Genomic DNA, 14,846 nt, shown 5'->3' on the forward strand with positions numbered 1-14,846 from the left:
TTCTACTTCAACAAATCAGAATTTGGGGTAACTAAAACGAGGCTGGGTGATGATCAGTGACCCTAATGATGACAGTATGTGACCATGGACCACTGAATGAGGAAGTGACAACCAAGTAAGTAAAGAGCTGGTTTCCCCGCAACTGGCGTCAGTAACGGCTCACAGACCTTTCCTTTTCTTATTTTTTATATAAATATTCACAGCACTGTTATTGTCAAAGCTACTTTTGCTCCCCGTCTATTTGTACTGTGTTCTTTTTAATTTTTTTTGCTTCAACCTCCTCCACTCCCCTAATAATTTTCTGATCTACTTTCTTTTACTTTGTTTAATCTCCAGTGGACTTTTATAGTCTTGCCATAGAAAATAAAACAGTAGTCAATACACAACTGACTTCACTACTGACACCTCCTTTTAGCTCTCATAACTTCATTACAAGAGCAATTTCCCAAATGTCATTAAAATAAACATGTATTCCACTTTTATTGGCCCAGAATCTTTGTGTTTTTAAAACAGCAAATAAAAAGCTTTATTGCTTATTATTATTTAGTCAGCAAGTATGCATACACTGGTCATTATTACCAGGCACTCTCCTTATAGCTAAAACATGCAAAAAAACCTGCCTATTCTTTGTCTTAACTATTAAAAACAACTTCTCTTCTCTATTCTTTAAGATAATACTTAGAGATGTTTCATATCATCCCATTCATACTTACTCCATTCACTTTAAATATTAACTTTTTATTTTATCCTACTTAAAAGCAAATAGTAATCTATAATAACCTAATAGCAGGTATTTTGATAATCGTACACACATTCACTCGTACTTTTTAGTATATAGAATAGAGGAATAAAAGGTTAGATAACTGTTTCTATTCCAAAATCAATGTATGTGTGATCAGCCCTGTAAGTCACACACTGAGTGCCCTCTCTGTGCTTTGTAACGTAACCTCAGTGCCCTTTAATTCTCTCCCTCTGACCAGTGTTTATTGGTATTTCCTCCTCAGACCCTTTAATTCTTTTCTCCTTTTCAAATTTTGTCACTGGATTTTGTTTCACAATATTGGAATCAACAGGGTTTCAAAAACTCAATTGAATTTCACTTACTGTTCGGCCAGGAATTCCGACCCCTGGTGGGCCTATGTCACCTGGGGAGCCATGGACACCAGGTAGTCCTCTTTCACCCTGGAAATGAGGTGCTTCTGTTAGTGCAGTGCCCAAGGGATGTAAGCTCTGTGGCTGTATTATATTAATGAATAATTCTTTAAAAATCGTCTATGATATTTTTATACCTTTGGCCCACGGGGCCCAGGTGCTCCAGGATGTCCATCTAGTCCCTAAAAGAATAAAAAGGTGCATACATTTCTTTTTCTAAAAAGGTTAATAACATTTAAGAAATCATTAACTCAAAAATATGTTATTGCTCTTCATCTTTCTTGAATAAACCCTTTTCTATAAAATAATAATAAACCAGGAATACAAATTTCACTAGGGTATGGGTTTTATGTAGTTACATTAGAATGCCTTTTCATCTTTAAAATAAGGCATCTGATACTGAGAACTATTTATCATTATTAATTAATATGAAAGGTCAAAGGGGATGAGAAAAATGCATATAAAGCAGGCATACTGGTTAGATTTTCCCCGCTAACCAGTTTTCTATGTCCTGGAAACAGCCTGGACCAGCAGGACACTTTCTTCAAATGACCCCCTGTGGCCACACCTGCGGAGCCCCAGAATGGAAAATTCAGGCAGTTCTTCTGTTTTAACATAGTGTCCTAAGAAGGTTTATTGTTTAAAACTGGTGTTCCTTACTAGGCGTCATAGATCCCGAAAGAATCTATGCCTTCTGCAGAGCGGGCCTGCGAAGCTTCCAAAATTGGCTGTAAGATGGTGCATGTATGTGCATTTTCTTCAGAAGAAAGGCCTTTGCTTGCATAAAATTTCCAAAGAGATTAGGTCTCTAAGCTGAAGAATAAGATGAATATTTATTTTTCCGCAGATCTAAACATGTTCCTGTACTTCTGACCTGAAACTGGGAGCACACAAAGGATAACTCACAATCTTCCCGGGGAAATATTAATAAAAGAGCTGGTACTTACTGGATCTCCTGGCAGGCTTTTCCCGGGAGGACCAGCCTCACCTTTTGGACCTGGAAGCCCAGGAGGGCCGATAATCCCACCTGGATCTCCCTGAGGAAAACACGGTAAGATTCTTACTTCCTTGTCCAGGCTCATGGTGGGAGGTGTGGAGGCAGTAGTTTCCAGTGATTTAAATTGTCATTATAGCCGGTCAAACTTCATTCATTCACTCTTTCTACAATATTTAGTAAGTGCCTAATTCATGCTAGGCACTGTTCTAGTTATCTGAAGTGCATTTAGATTTTATAGTGAGTCATGTTAACAATAAGTTTTGCAGAATCATGACATATATATGTGCATAAATATATGCACAATAAAGGCATTTATTCATAAAACTCATTAGCTGATCTTTATGCTTTCTTTATGTTATTCCCCAGAAATGGTTCAACACTAATATACTATTTCCACATAGACATCAAGAAACAGGTCCTGAAAGATTGAGACTTCTAAGGTCCATATCAGAGGAAGCAGCTGAGTCTGAGGCAGACTTTCTGAGTCCCGAGATCTTCCTCTCTGAGTTAGTTCATTTTGTCAGATTGTGTTTTTATGCCAGAACCAGGGCTGCCACTAATGCAGAACATTATTCACCCCATGGTTTATGGGGCTGTCACTTCCCTTCATAATCCTGGCAGCCAAGTCCTGAGTCTGTTCTTTCACTGCCCCAATGCCCTTTGACCCTCTGCTTCTTCCTCTGCCTTAGCCACTTAATATGCACAATGAGTAAAATGGAAGCTATACCTTTTCTCCTTTAATGCCTTGTTTTCCTGGGATACCATGTTCTCCTGGCAACCCCTAGACAATTTAGAATTAAAGGGAAATAGCAATTAGAACATCTCTTATTATAATGACACTAGAGGCCTGGTACATGAAATTTGTGCACGGGGTCGGGGGGGGGGGGGGGTGTTCCTCAGCCCAGCCTGCACCCTCTCCAATCTGGGACCCCTTGGGGGATGTCCGACTGCCAGTTGGCCTGATCTCGCAGGGATCCCGAAACCAGCAGTCAAACATCCCTCTCACAATCCGGGACTGCTGGTTCCTAACCACTTGCCTGCCTGCCTGATTGCCCCTAACCACTCTGCCTGTCAGCCTGATAGCCCTCTAACCACTCCCCTGCTGGCCCAACTGACACCTAATTGCCTTCTCCAGCGGGGCTGAGGGTACTGGGGGACTCCGGCTGGATGAGGCAGGTCTGAGGGGACTGGGGGACTGAGGCTGGATAAGGAAGGGCTGGGGGGACTGGGGGACTGAGGCTGGATGAGGCGGGGCTGAGGGGACTGGGTGCCACTATCCTGTGGCTATGGATGCACCATCTTTGTGAGGGTGTGACAGTCAATTAGCATATTCCCGCTTTATTGGCTGTGGGCACCACCACCTTGTGAGGATGTGATAGTCAATTAGCATATTCCCTCTTTATTAGATAGAATTTTTATCTGAGTCTTTGTCAGGAAAACAGAGCTTCAATATATAAAGTGTGTGGGGATGGGTTGATTTTGATATTTTAGAGAGGAAAAATTTTACTGAAAATATGTTGTTTCAAGGGAAGTAACCAGGATATAGTGGGAAAGAAACTAAACAAGGGAGAATTGAACCAAATATTGCCAAGAAGGGGTGTGATCATGATGATTGGTAGCATCACATGATTCAGAAGGACAATGGGGTAAATAGAAAAATATGCTTTTACTATATTTCAGCAACAGGGGCCCTTCCCCTTTTGATTTTGTTCTCTTTTTTAGCTTTAGCCACTATCACTTCCCTTTACTTCATGGGCATCTGTGGCTCCATCTGTGCCACCAACATTTTTTCTCTTTCCATAGGATCTCTTCACTAGGGACACCTGTAATGGTGCATTCACTGCCTTAGGGGATCAACAAAAACCTTAGCTCTATGAACTGAATGCTCAAAGTACGGAGCAGAACAAAATGCACTATAAGATAGACCTCTGGAGCATGCAAAACAGAGCAAGGGTTCATGGAGCTGTCTCCAAGATGATGGCCTAAGGAGAGATTCTAATACTTGTCTAGAGAATACTGGAATTGTGGCCAAACAGAGATCAGTTTCAAAGAAGATATGGGCAAGCATTTTTCTTGTTTTGCTCAAGTGAGGACTGATGGTATGTCTCAGTGCCAAAGGTGTCAGAAGGCTAGGGAGGTAGTCCATGGGACAAATGGCTTACTTGGAGGCATGGATAGAAAAGTGCATTTAAGGAGAGAGAGAGAGAGAGAGAGAGAGAGAGAGAGAGAGAGAGAGAGAGGGAGAGAGAATGAGTCCACTAAAGATAGGTTATAATGCAACCTGAGGACCTTTCTCCAATTGCATTATAGAAATATTTTCAGCCAAAAGACTTGTTCTTTTGGGAGGCTCACACAAGAACAACAGAAGCTTTGGAAATATCTTTTTTTCTGGATGGAGAACTGAACCAAGGCCATGCATAATGGAAATACTTTCTTTCTTGCTTGCTTTTCCTTATTTATTTCGATGTTTCCCATCTCCTTTACTATTGGTACACCAATGACAATCATATAAAAATGATAATTTAGTTAACTTGTGTCCCAAAGTCCAATTTATTAGGCTACTGATATTAGAAAAGACTTCACATAAATATATGCAGGTACTAGCCTCCACAATAGCCCTTGACATTAGCTATGATAACTTTTTTTTTTAACAAGAGAAAAACAACCAAATTTAATTATATACATACGTATGGGAACTTCACATACATGAGCATCAGAGACCCCACATACATGAGTTATTCAGAGGCAGACAAGCAAAATGAAATATATATGACAAACTGAGCTAAGAAATGCAGTGAGACACAGGGTGCTATGATCACTTTAGTGGTAGAGATGACCTATGACTTTGAAAAATGCAGTATAACTCAGTCACATGAACAGATGTTGAGATTCTTTAAAACAAGTCTCAGTCTCAGTTTAATTTTCAAATATCAAAGACACTTGTATCTACTAATACATACAATATCTCCAGGTGGTCCTCTGGGTCCCATAGAGCCTGCAGGTCCTTGCTGACCCTAAAGTAGAAGGTGACATGTACTTTTAACTTGGCTAAAAGAATGTACCTGAATATACATACAACATGGTGTGGCTTATATCTGTAGAAATGTGGACCTCCTATCCTCCTACCTTCTCTGAATAACACTGAAATGTGCTGTGGGCTTACAAGAGAGCTTTAAGATGTTCTCATTTTAATGGATTTCATCAGCAGATGAGGCCTGAATAACTTGCCTTACCTGTTGGTGGGAGCTTCCCCTGTGAATTTCTCCCCCACCTCCCAACAGGGGGTCTTTCTTGGGACACTTCCCCAGATCCCAGATGGGGAACTCAAGCATCTCAGGGATGCACAATTTTGGCTTAGAAATTGAACCCTGAATCCTACTTACTTTAAGAAAATAGTTCAGGGCCATAGATTTAGCTCACATTGTTTACTCTTGACACTTTTAGGGGTGCTATTGTGAATATGTTCTGAAAAAGAATTTAAATCCCTATTGTGAATCAAAAGGCACAGCTACTGTGTGTGTAATAAATGCAGCCTATGAGGGGAAATCACCATGGAAACATGAGAAAGCCTCTGAGAACATTTGTGAAGAAAATGAGTGGCACTAGACTACCTTGTTTCACATAGAAATTGTGATAACTCCAAAATTATTTCCTCCTTTATTTCAGTTATTTCTTATATACCTTCAGTCCTGGGCTTCCTATTAAACCGGGGGGACCAGGATCTCCAGGTTCACCCTAAGAAAAGGAGTGAAAAGGAAATTAAACTGGTTACTTTGATTTTCACATTATCATTAGATTGGAGATGCAATTGAAAAATGTCAGGATATTACCTTTATTCCTTGTGATCCTATTATTCCTGGTTCTCCCTGTAAATAAAATAATCAGTAAATATATATAATGCTTAAATTCAGATGGAGATGAGCATCTCTTGTCATGAATTCATTTGCATTTCCACTAATTAGCATACAATAAAGGGGGAATTATGGAAGACATGACGAAGTCAGGGAGGGTTCATTCTACAATACGATTTAAAATACTTATTGCTAATAAATAAACAATATTTTTCTTTTTTTTCTTTGTAAATTTTTTCATCAATGTTGCTTTTGACACTGTAATCATCACATTCCATTATCAATATCTGCCTTCTCCACTCAGCTGACATTGTTACAATTTGCCATAGGCTAATCTTTTATCTCAGAGAATGAAAAATTCAGATGAGGAGGTAAAGAAGAGTAGAATTGAAGTTGCTATGTCATGGTGATTCTACTATCAGGTATATGTACTTAATTAAAAAAAAAACACAGAAAAAATAAAGGTTATACATAAGACACTGATATTGGCAATACTAAGTTTGCTTTTATATTTCCCATGACTTATTATTGACCATTTTGATAAAGTTATCCTGGTTGATAAATACAATTTGTATCATTAAGATAATTTTTGAAAAAACTGTATTTTGTATTTTATATATCTTACTAGAGGCCCACTGCACGAAGAGATTCGTGCAATAGGCCTTCCTTCCCTTCGCTTCCAGCAGCGGTTTTCCTCCGGCACTGGGGACCCAGGCCTTCACTCTGGCTGGCGTCTGCCATCTTCATCTTCACTGCAGACTCCAGAGTCTGCAGTCTTGTCTTCGTTGCGGCACTCCGCTCCTGTAGATCCCTTCGCCCCCTGCCCTCCCTCTCATAGCAGGCATCCTGCCCCGCCTGGCCACTCCCTGCCTGGAGCAGCTGGGTGGCCGCCATCTTTGGCCTTCTAATTTGCATACTCACTCTGATTGGCTGTGGGCATAGTGGAGGTATGGTCAATTTAGATGTTTGTCTATTATTAGGTAAGAAGTGGGTATATTTCAAAAGATTCATGTCCAATCACAAATAGTAATGGGTTAAAAAAATATACTCTACCCATACCAGATGTTAAAGTGTCATCAGAGGATAAAATTTAACAAGGTTTAAAATTTCTCATTTATCAAAATAAAAGAGTCAAAATACACAGAGGAAAAAGTAAAATGCTCAGGGACCTTCTTTCATCAAATATATTAGACTCCAAAGTAAACATACCAGGAATCAGAGAGAAAGAAATCAATGAAGTAGAAAACCCAAGATAGTGATAAAACATCCACTTACTTTATCTCCCTTTTCACCTTTTGTAAAAGGTTCCCCCTAGGAAAATGGGTAGAAAACAGAATCAATTACAAACACTTTTAAAAATAAACTCTCCAGAACTGAAATTGAATATCCTGCGGGGCAACCCAGACTCCATTCAGGCACACCTCTGCAATGGTCCAGAATATCACACAGTACCCTATACAGCTTAAAGGGAGTATATGAGAATTAGTTACAAAAACCTTCCATATTCCCAAATGAACAATAAGCTAATCATTCTAATACTATTTTGAGAATCCTGAGTGGATGACAAATTGAAATTGAAATGCTGCCCAAGGCCCAAGTTTCCTTTTACACAGTTCACATAGAAGGTGAACACACACACACACACACACACACACACACACACACACACACAATTTCTCTTATTAGTTTCTATTCCTGGAGTTCTATGCCCATAATCTCATTTACTCTTACATCAGTGCTATGGGGAAGATATTGTCTCATTTCAAACATGAGGAAAGAGATTCAGAAAGCTATTTCCCCTAAAACAACATGTGAACTTTATGTTTCCTTATTTATCATGCCTATAAACTCTTCAAATGTAGAGATGTAGTTAATCTTGACTAACACACCATCTCTGGTGTACACTGTTAGTACCCAATAAAAGTTTAGTAAATTAGAGAATTTAAAGTTATGCAGATATTACAATAATGGCTGACATTTGTTAAATTCTTATAGTGTATCAAACACTTCACATAATATGTATTAAAATATTAATCTTCATATGTCAGTGGAGTAGGTACTAGTAGTATACTCATTTACAGATGAGGAAACTGAGGCACATAGAAGTTAACCAATTTCCCCAAGGTCACATAGCCATCAAGAGGTTGTTCAGGGTTTAAACCCAGGCAGCCTGACTTCAATCTTTGGTTTGAAGGCTTTGGTTGCTCAATTTGTTTGATTTAATTTGTAATTTGATTTATTTATTATTTAAATTAGGTGAAATGACAAGGACAAATTAAAAGAAATTAAAAACATTTCTTTTGCAAGAGAACATGTGAGAACAATCATGGACTACTCTTGAAGGTCCTCTTAGGATTTGTCATTCTCTTCAACAAATCACTAATGAGAAATAAGTGGTTACTAAATGAACTTCTGTGATTTTCACCTCCTGTCCTATGAGGTAGGGACTATAGGGCTCACCTTCTCTCCCATTATTGCTAGCCCCCTTGCAGATACATGGGCCTTACAGTTAGTTTTGGCAATAAAATGTGAGAAGTGACATGTGGTACTTGCAGGCTACTGCAGGGAAAGTCCATTCATGATCCTCCATTCCCACATTTCCTGCAGTAATGACTAAGAAGGTTGTGTATACCAGATGGCTTAGTGACATGGTGATAATCAGCCTGAAAACTGAGTGTGGTATGGAGTAGAACACCCATTCCTCCCAACGGAACCACGCTGGGCATGCAGCACAAGCAAGAGATAACCTTTCTTGGGTTAAGCCACAGAAATTTCAGGGATAATTTGTTGCTTAGCATAACCTTGCCCACTCTTACTAATATGTCCCAATACCTAGCCAACATGATTAAATCTCTTAATATTGGTTAATTTCTCACATTAGAGTAGGGCTTTATTTACATTCTTACCTTTCAGCTTTAATTCTTAAACATCTACTTGATTTTTAAGATAGGAGATGATGTTAATTAGATATAAGCAATGGGTAACACTGCTTATATAACAGCTCATTTCTGCTTATCTTATGTCATTGCTCATTTAGAGCCACTATCAGGCCACATTGACTAAAGTAACTGGTTTTAAAAAACACACAAAAACAGTAAACTGCTTGTCTAGAGACTTGATGCTTAGTCTAACGCCCATGGCTACTGACTGGGTCAAGTCACTTAACTTTTAGAACTTCTCTTTCATTATCTACAAAACCATGGGATTCAACTAGATGATCTCTTACATATATTTTAGCTCTGATACATTTCAGTAGACATTTAGTCAAATACTCAATGTCCAGTTGTGGGCGGCAAACTGCCATTTGAGATAGGTAGTTCAGAATTTTTTGCCTGAATTTTTTGGATGAGTTGTTTGAACCTTCTGGTTACTATGCAAAGTCAAGTCCAGATCCTGTTCTAAAATAGACATGTTGAGGCTATAGAAAGCTAAACTTCTCTGCATAATCATGTAAAAATGTGCTTTTTTTATGTTGGTGGGGGGGATGTCAAGCAAAGTTGTATAAGGAGGTGGGATAATTAACGGAGTAATAGGGAACTTTCAAGAAGACGAGTCAAAAGAAAAGAAGGTTGTTCACCTGGGTAAGCCAGATAGGTGGGCTGCCCCCAAAGGTTGGTGGTAGAAGGGAAAGCCAGAGGGAATCTCTCAGGAGTTGTGAAATCCTCCAGTCCTTGCTACTCAAAGCATGGCCCATGGACCAACAGCAGCAGCCCTGCCAGGGCGCTTGTGAGAAATGCAACTTCTTAGACCCCACCCAAGATCTAGTGAATTAGAACCAGCATTTCAAAAGGATCCCCAGGTGATTCAAGTGCACCTTTGAGAAGCAGAAAGTATCTCCTTTCTGCTATACACGTCCCTGATTTTCCAGTAGAATTTCAGTAAATCTTACTGCCAGGCCTGCCATCTGTCACGTGGAAATTAAGGGTCAGTGTTCAAGCTTGGAGAGGAGTCAGTGGAGACCTGGAGAAGCAGTTAGGAGTTGGTAAGAGGTGTCAAGTGTGGAGCATCAGGAGTGAGTTGGCAGATGGAAGAGGCAGTGACCACTAGATTTATGGAACATGTGAGTTTCCTAGACATTCATGGGAACACCCAGTTGGGGAACCCTGTTAAAGATTGTTACTTCCTGCAGAGGGTGGGGTGGAGGTTTGGGCTGATACTAAGGGCAAGCATGACCTCTGAAGGTAGGAGAATGCAGGGTACCTGGGTAACAGCACTCATCCTAAAGCTGCCTGAAAGTTTACTGTCATTGCCAGAGATGCCTAATTTTTAAAGCTGAAGCACAGGGAACGTTTAGCTTTGTAATATTGAATACTTTTAATAATTGTTCCTGTTTGGCATGCAGGCATTTTAGTGCCTCGTCATTCATTATCCCTGGTGAACCAATATTCTTTGTTCATCCTGGCGAGGAAAAGTAAAGGTGATTTGTAACAAGTATGACCTTTTTTTTTTTTTATTTTTTATTTTTAACAAAAATGAAACATTTGTTAAGTCTGATTCTTGCTGATTCATATAAAGATTGCCATAGGTTGTCTGTCTGTTTTAGCAGCATTTTAAAAAAGTTATTTTTGTAACTAGGGTTCATGTAATCTCTATATGTGGTCCTATTTGAATACAAAGGGTACTATAGGGTCCCCCCACCATCAACAAAATAACTAAGTTTTTAAAGAAACTGGCCTCAGTAACATTGACAGGTGGCTTGAGAGGCCACTTTGATCTTACAAGAACCAAGGAAGGAAAGTAACTTGAGGAAGTATACTGAGAGCAGTTGTTTGAGCAAATAGACACGTTTCTAATTTTTTGGATAAATTAGCCCTAGTCTTTAGATATACTGATTTAATTATTCATTTCAGCTATAATATTTAGTTATAGCAGGGCAGCTTAATGGTTTTTAAACCCTGGTTCTAGAGTCAGGCTACTGAAGTGGGAGTCATGGCTCTAAGACTTACTAGCTGTGTAACCTTGGGCAAGTTACTTACCCTCTCTGTGCCTCAGTTTCCTCATCTCAGGGTGATAGTAGCCTACCTCAAGTGGTTTTCTTTCGGAAGAATTAAATCCCTACAAGTAAAATGTAGGGAGCGACTATGGGGTTATGCCTCAGACTGACCTGTGGCAGGGCCACAAACAAGTCCCAGCTTGGAGGGCAGAGCCCTCTTAGCATAATTAAGCTTAACCTTATAGCCCTCCCTAGTTCCTTCCTAGGTAGCTAATGGGCTGTGGGAGGTGCAGCAAGTGCTGCCAAAATAAGGTGAAACTCACAAGAACATTGAAAACATGTTGACCCTTGTTTTGATCTCACTATAAAATAAAGCCTGGGCTTGCAGGCTGGATCTTTCTGTGTCCTCATCCAGGCATGGGAGATCCGCCGAGTCCCAGCTGTATTCTCTTGTCTGTCTGGCTTTAATCCTTCACCACCCCTCCTCAGGCTCACCGAACCCTTGGCTGTGCTGGCATAGAGCACTTGCCCAAATATTGGAGCTATCGTTCTTGGCCATGGCAGGGGCAACCAAGGTATATAGAAGTGAGGCTAATTAGGAAAAACATTTTTAATTCTACATTTTAGATATTCTTTCTTGGCCCTAAAAGCTAAAATACTTACAGATTCTCCTTTTTGACCTTTAGGGCCAACAGACCCTGGAAATCCTGGTTGTCCAGTTTCTCCCTTTCAAAAAAAGAGCAGAAGAGAGATTTTGCATGAGGTCAGATGAGATGAGTACTGTTGTGACGATCAGAGTCAGACTAATTGCTTGAGCTGCTTCTAACCTATTATCCTCCAAGAGACAATGACAAGTTCTGAATGGAGTTAGGCTACTTGCATAGTAATGTATTTGTCAGCACTTCACAATGCCTTTAGGTCTTTTAGACATCCATAATATTCACTACATTTAAAATTAATCTGAAACAAAAATTATTTTTCAAGAAAAGAACATCTAGAGGAGAAAAAATTATAATTTTGCTCTGCTGTACCAAAAAATTTTTGTGATCTTAAAGACATCAGATTGTTTAACTGACACAATAATCCAGACTCATTTTATTTCAGACACTTCTTTCTTTTTTTAGCTGGGGAAGATGGAGGAGTGGAGAGACAGGAAGACAATGAGTCTCTCAGCTGTTTCCAGCATTTACGTTGCAGCTTAAATGATTGGCTGTGGACAAAGAAGACATTCTTGTCAATGTGGTGACAGCAACAGCTTAGGAATGTCTAAGGATGTCTTAGATCTTGAAGAGGAATTTGTATGCAACATATAATTGAAAAAATACAATTTTAGAAATAATACTTGTGGAAAGGAAATATCTCACTAATCAGATTTCAGAGGAATCTTCAGCATTGTGCTACTTTTTAGTGTTTACCAAAATCCTTGACTATGGCATACTTGCATATCCCATAAACATAGCCGCTAGAAGTTATATAATGGTTTTTTTTCCTTAACCTCAAGAGCATTTTTGCAAAATGATGCTTCTGGGCTTATACTTTTCTCACCTGTCTTGTCTATTTTTTTATTAAAAAAAACACACAAATACAGAAAACATAAAGTTGAATTATGTCAAACTTCCATGTCCCAGGCCCCCCAAATTAAAAAAAAAAAAAAAGATATCTCCTATATTTCCCTCTCTGTTCCTGTCCCAGGGAGAGCCACAATCTTGAATTTAACACTCATATTTTTAGTCCATATGTTTGTACTTTTACTACATATGTAAAATCATAAATAATATATTATTCTGGATATTTAAAACAAATTCCATAAATAGCTTTATCTTGTATATAACATCCTGTGACTTGTTTTTTTCACTGAACATTGTTTTTAATATCCATTTCTATTGATACATATAGAGCTAGTTCATTCTTTATAAGTGTTGAATTATATAATGTTATATAATTACCCTATATAAAAAAGCCTAATATGCTAAGTGTCCGGTCCTCTGGTCAGCTGTTCAACCAATCAAAGCGTAATACGCTAATGATATGCTAAGGTGGCTCAACTGCTCGCTATGACATGCACTGACCACCAGGGGGCAGACGCTCCAACTGGTAGGTTAGCTTGCTGCTGGGGTCCAGCAATCAGGACTGAGCAAGACTGGCCAGACATGCCCCGGAGCCCTCCCATGGTCCCTCTCGTCCCGATCATGCACTGGTGGGGTCCCTTGGCCTGGGGACCCTCGCAATCTGGGATCTCTCGGGGGATGTCGGAGAGCTGATTTAAGCCCGATCCCGCAGGCCAGGCCAAGGGACCCCACTGGTGCATGAATTCGTGTACTGGGCCTCTAGCAGCATTTTATAATGCTAATGTACCAGAGCTTAGCCATATCCCGTTTATGGGCACCTGGGTTGTCCCTAGCTTTTCTCCATTATAAACAAGGCTTCAAAGAACATCTCTATATGTGTCCCCTTGTATGGACATATTTGTTTGTTTATTTTGAAGCCTCAAACAATAGTCTACCCGAAATACTTCAAGTACAAACTGATTACAGTCCTGTAATAGATGTTGGCTTAATTCTAGATTTCTATCCAAATCAGTGTCTTGTGATTTTAGATTAGAGGAAGAGGAAGCTTGTCATACGTAATTGGTAGACAGGATCATGTTTTTATTAAGGAGTTTCCTAGATTTGTGGAATATATTTCATAAATTTAATCTTGATTTTATTAATATAATTATTTTTCCTTCTAGTATCTAAATATCTAATATGCCACCAATCTTATACTTAATAAAGGTGAAGAGAAGGCATTTTCCCCTTAGAGAAAATACATTCTACCCAAAATAAAAAGAGGGAGAAATTGGTAGATACATTTCAGGGACCAATTGGTGTTGGTTGAAAAGAGGAAATAAATAGTTGTCCTAGTATGAGCACTAGGGTGTACAGTGTGACCATCCTATAACTATCTGGTAGGTGCTAAAATCCCCAGTGCACACTAGTGAAGAAAAATATTCCTAGTAGTTAGACTGATCTGCAAAAAATTAAAGTAGAATTCAGGGAAGGGGTCTAGAAATGACTATAAAAATCACATCTGCTCAATACCAAAAGGGAAGGGGGGATGAACAGGGAGAAAGCGTAATTATATTCATAGCTCATATTCATTGAACTGATGTAAATAGGTCTTCTTTGGAATGTAGATGAAGGACCCAACAGAGACTTTGATCCATCTCTCTGTGTGGTACATTGATGTGGTTGGGTTTAGAAAAAGATGGCAGGAACCAATTCCCTCATATAAAATCCTGGAAACAAAAGCATTTCATACCCGAATCTTAGACACATGTGGAGTTGTTTTTCACATTTAAAATGGATGCTCAGTGATTTGTCACTGTGGATATGAGTTGAAAGGCAAGTGATGAATTTACTTAGCTTCAGAAAAGGCTGCCCCTGGACACTTTTGGTGCTATTTTTAAACTTGGTGCTTTTGTGGCTTTATCTTTTCTCTCTGACAGTGGGCCCCAAAAGACCCCTGCCAATTTCTCAGAAGTCTTTAAATATTCACCACCTTATCCCACTGTCTCTATAAAAAAGCAGTTCTTCTTAATCACCTTACAAACACATTATTCCTTCATCACATTTAGTTAGTTGCAGTCAAGTTCCAGAGCAGAGATTATCATTTCAATACTGGTAGATATGTAACATGAGTGCCATTTGCCATCGATGGCTACCAGTTTGCCTTCATGTTCCCTCCTGCCTCTTAGTGCTCTTGACACTTGGTACAGGAAGTGGCTGCTAAACCAGGAGTGACCCATGTGTAGATTCCACTGTTGCTGTGTCTGTGGGGCAGGGTTCCAAATTTGGCTGGTTTTGTGATTCTGTTTTGCCCATCAGCATATTGAGAAGTGGTAAGTCATTTAGGTGCTGAAATTGTACTTCTG

The 14,846-nt window shown here is 39.3% G+C and overlaps 1 protein-coding gene across 1 annotated transcript in view; it reads right to left on the reverse strand.

Annotated features, from left to right (window-relative positions):
* The window catches only part of COL19A1 (collagen type XIX alpha 1 chain), a 316,298-nt gene that overhangs the window by 61,530 nt on the left and 239,922 nt on the right, over positions 1 to 14,846 (reverse strand). Inside the window, 9 exon segments of the mRNA XM_079780963.1 lie at positions 1,105 to 1,182; positions 1,290 to 1,334; positions 2,100 to 2,189; positions 2,877 to 2,930; positions 5,110 to 5,163; positions 5,831 to 5,884; positions 5,980 to 6,015; positions 7,276 to 7,311; positions 11,597 to 11,659. Of these exon segments, the coding sequence (XP_079637089.1) occupies positions 1,105 to 1,182; positions 1,290 to 1,334; positions 2,100 to 2,189; positions 2,877 to 2,930; positions 5,110 to 5,163; positions 5,831 to 5,884; positions 5,980 to 6,015; positions 7,276 to 7,311; positions 11,597 to 11,659 (510 nt within the window).

The sequence above is a fragment of the Cnephaeus nilssonii genome (assembly GCF_951640355.1).
Source record: "Cnephaeus nilssonii genome assembly, chromosome: 9".
In the NCBI taxonomy this organism is placed as follows: Eukaryota; Metazoa; Chordata; class Mammalia; order Chiroptera; family Vespertilionidae; genus Cnephaeus; species Cnephaeus nilssonii.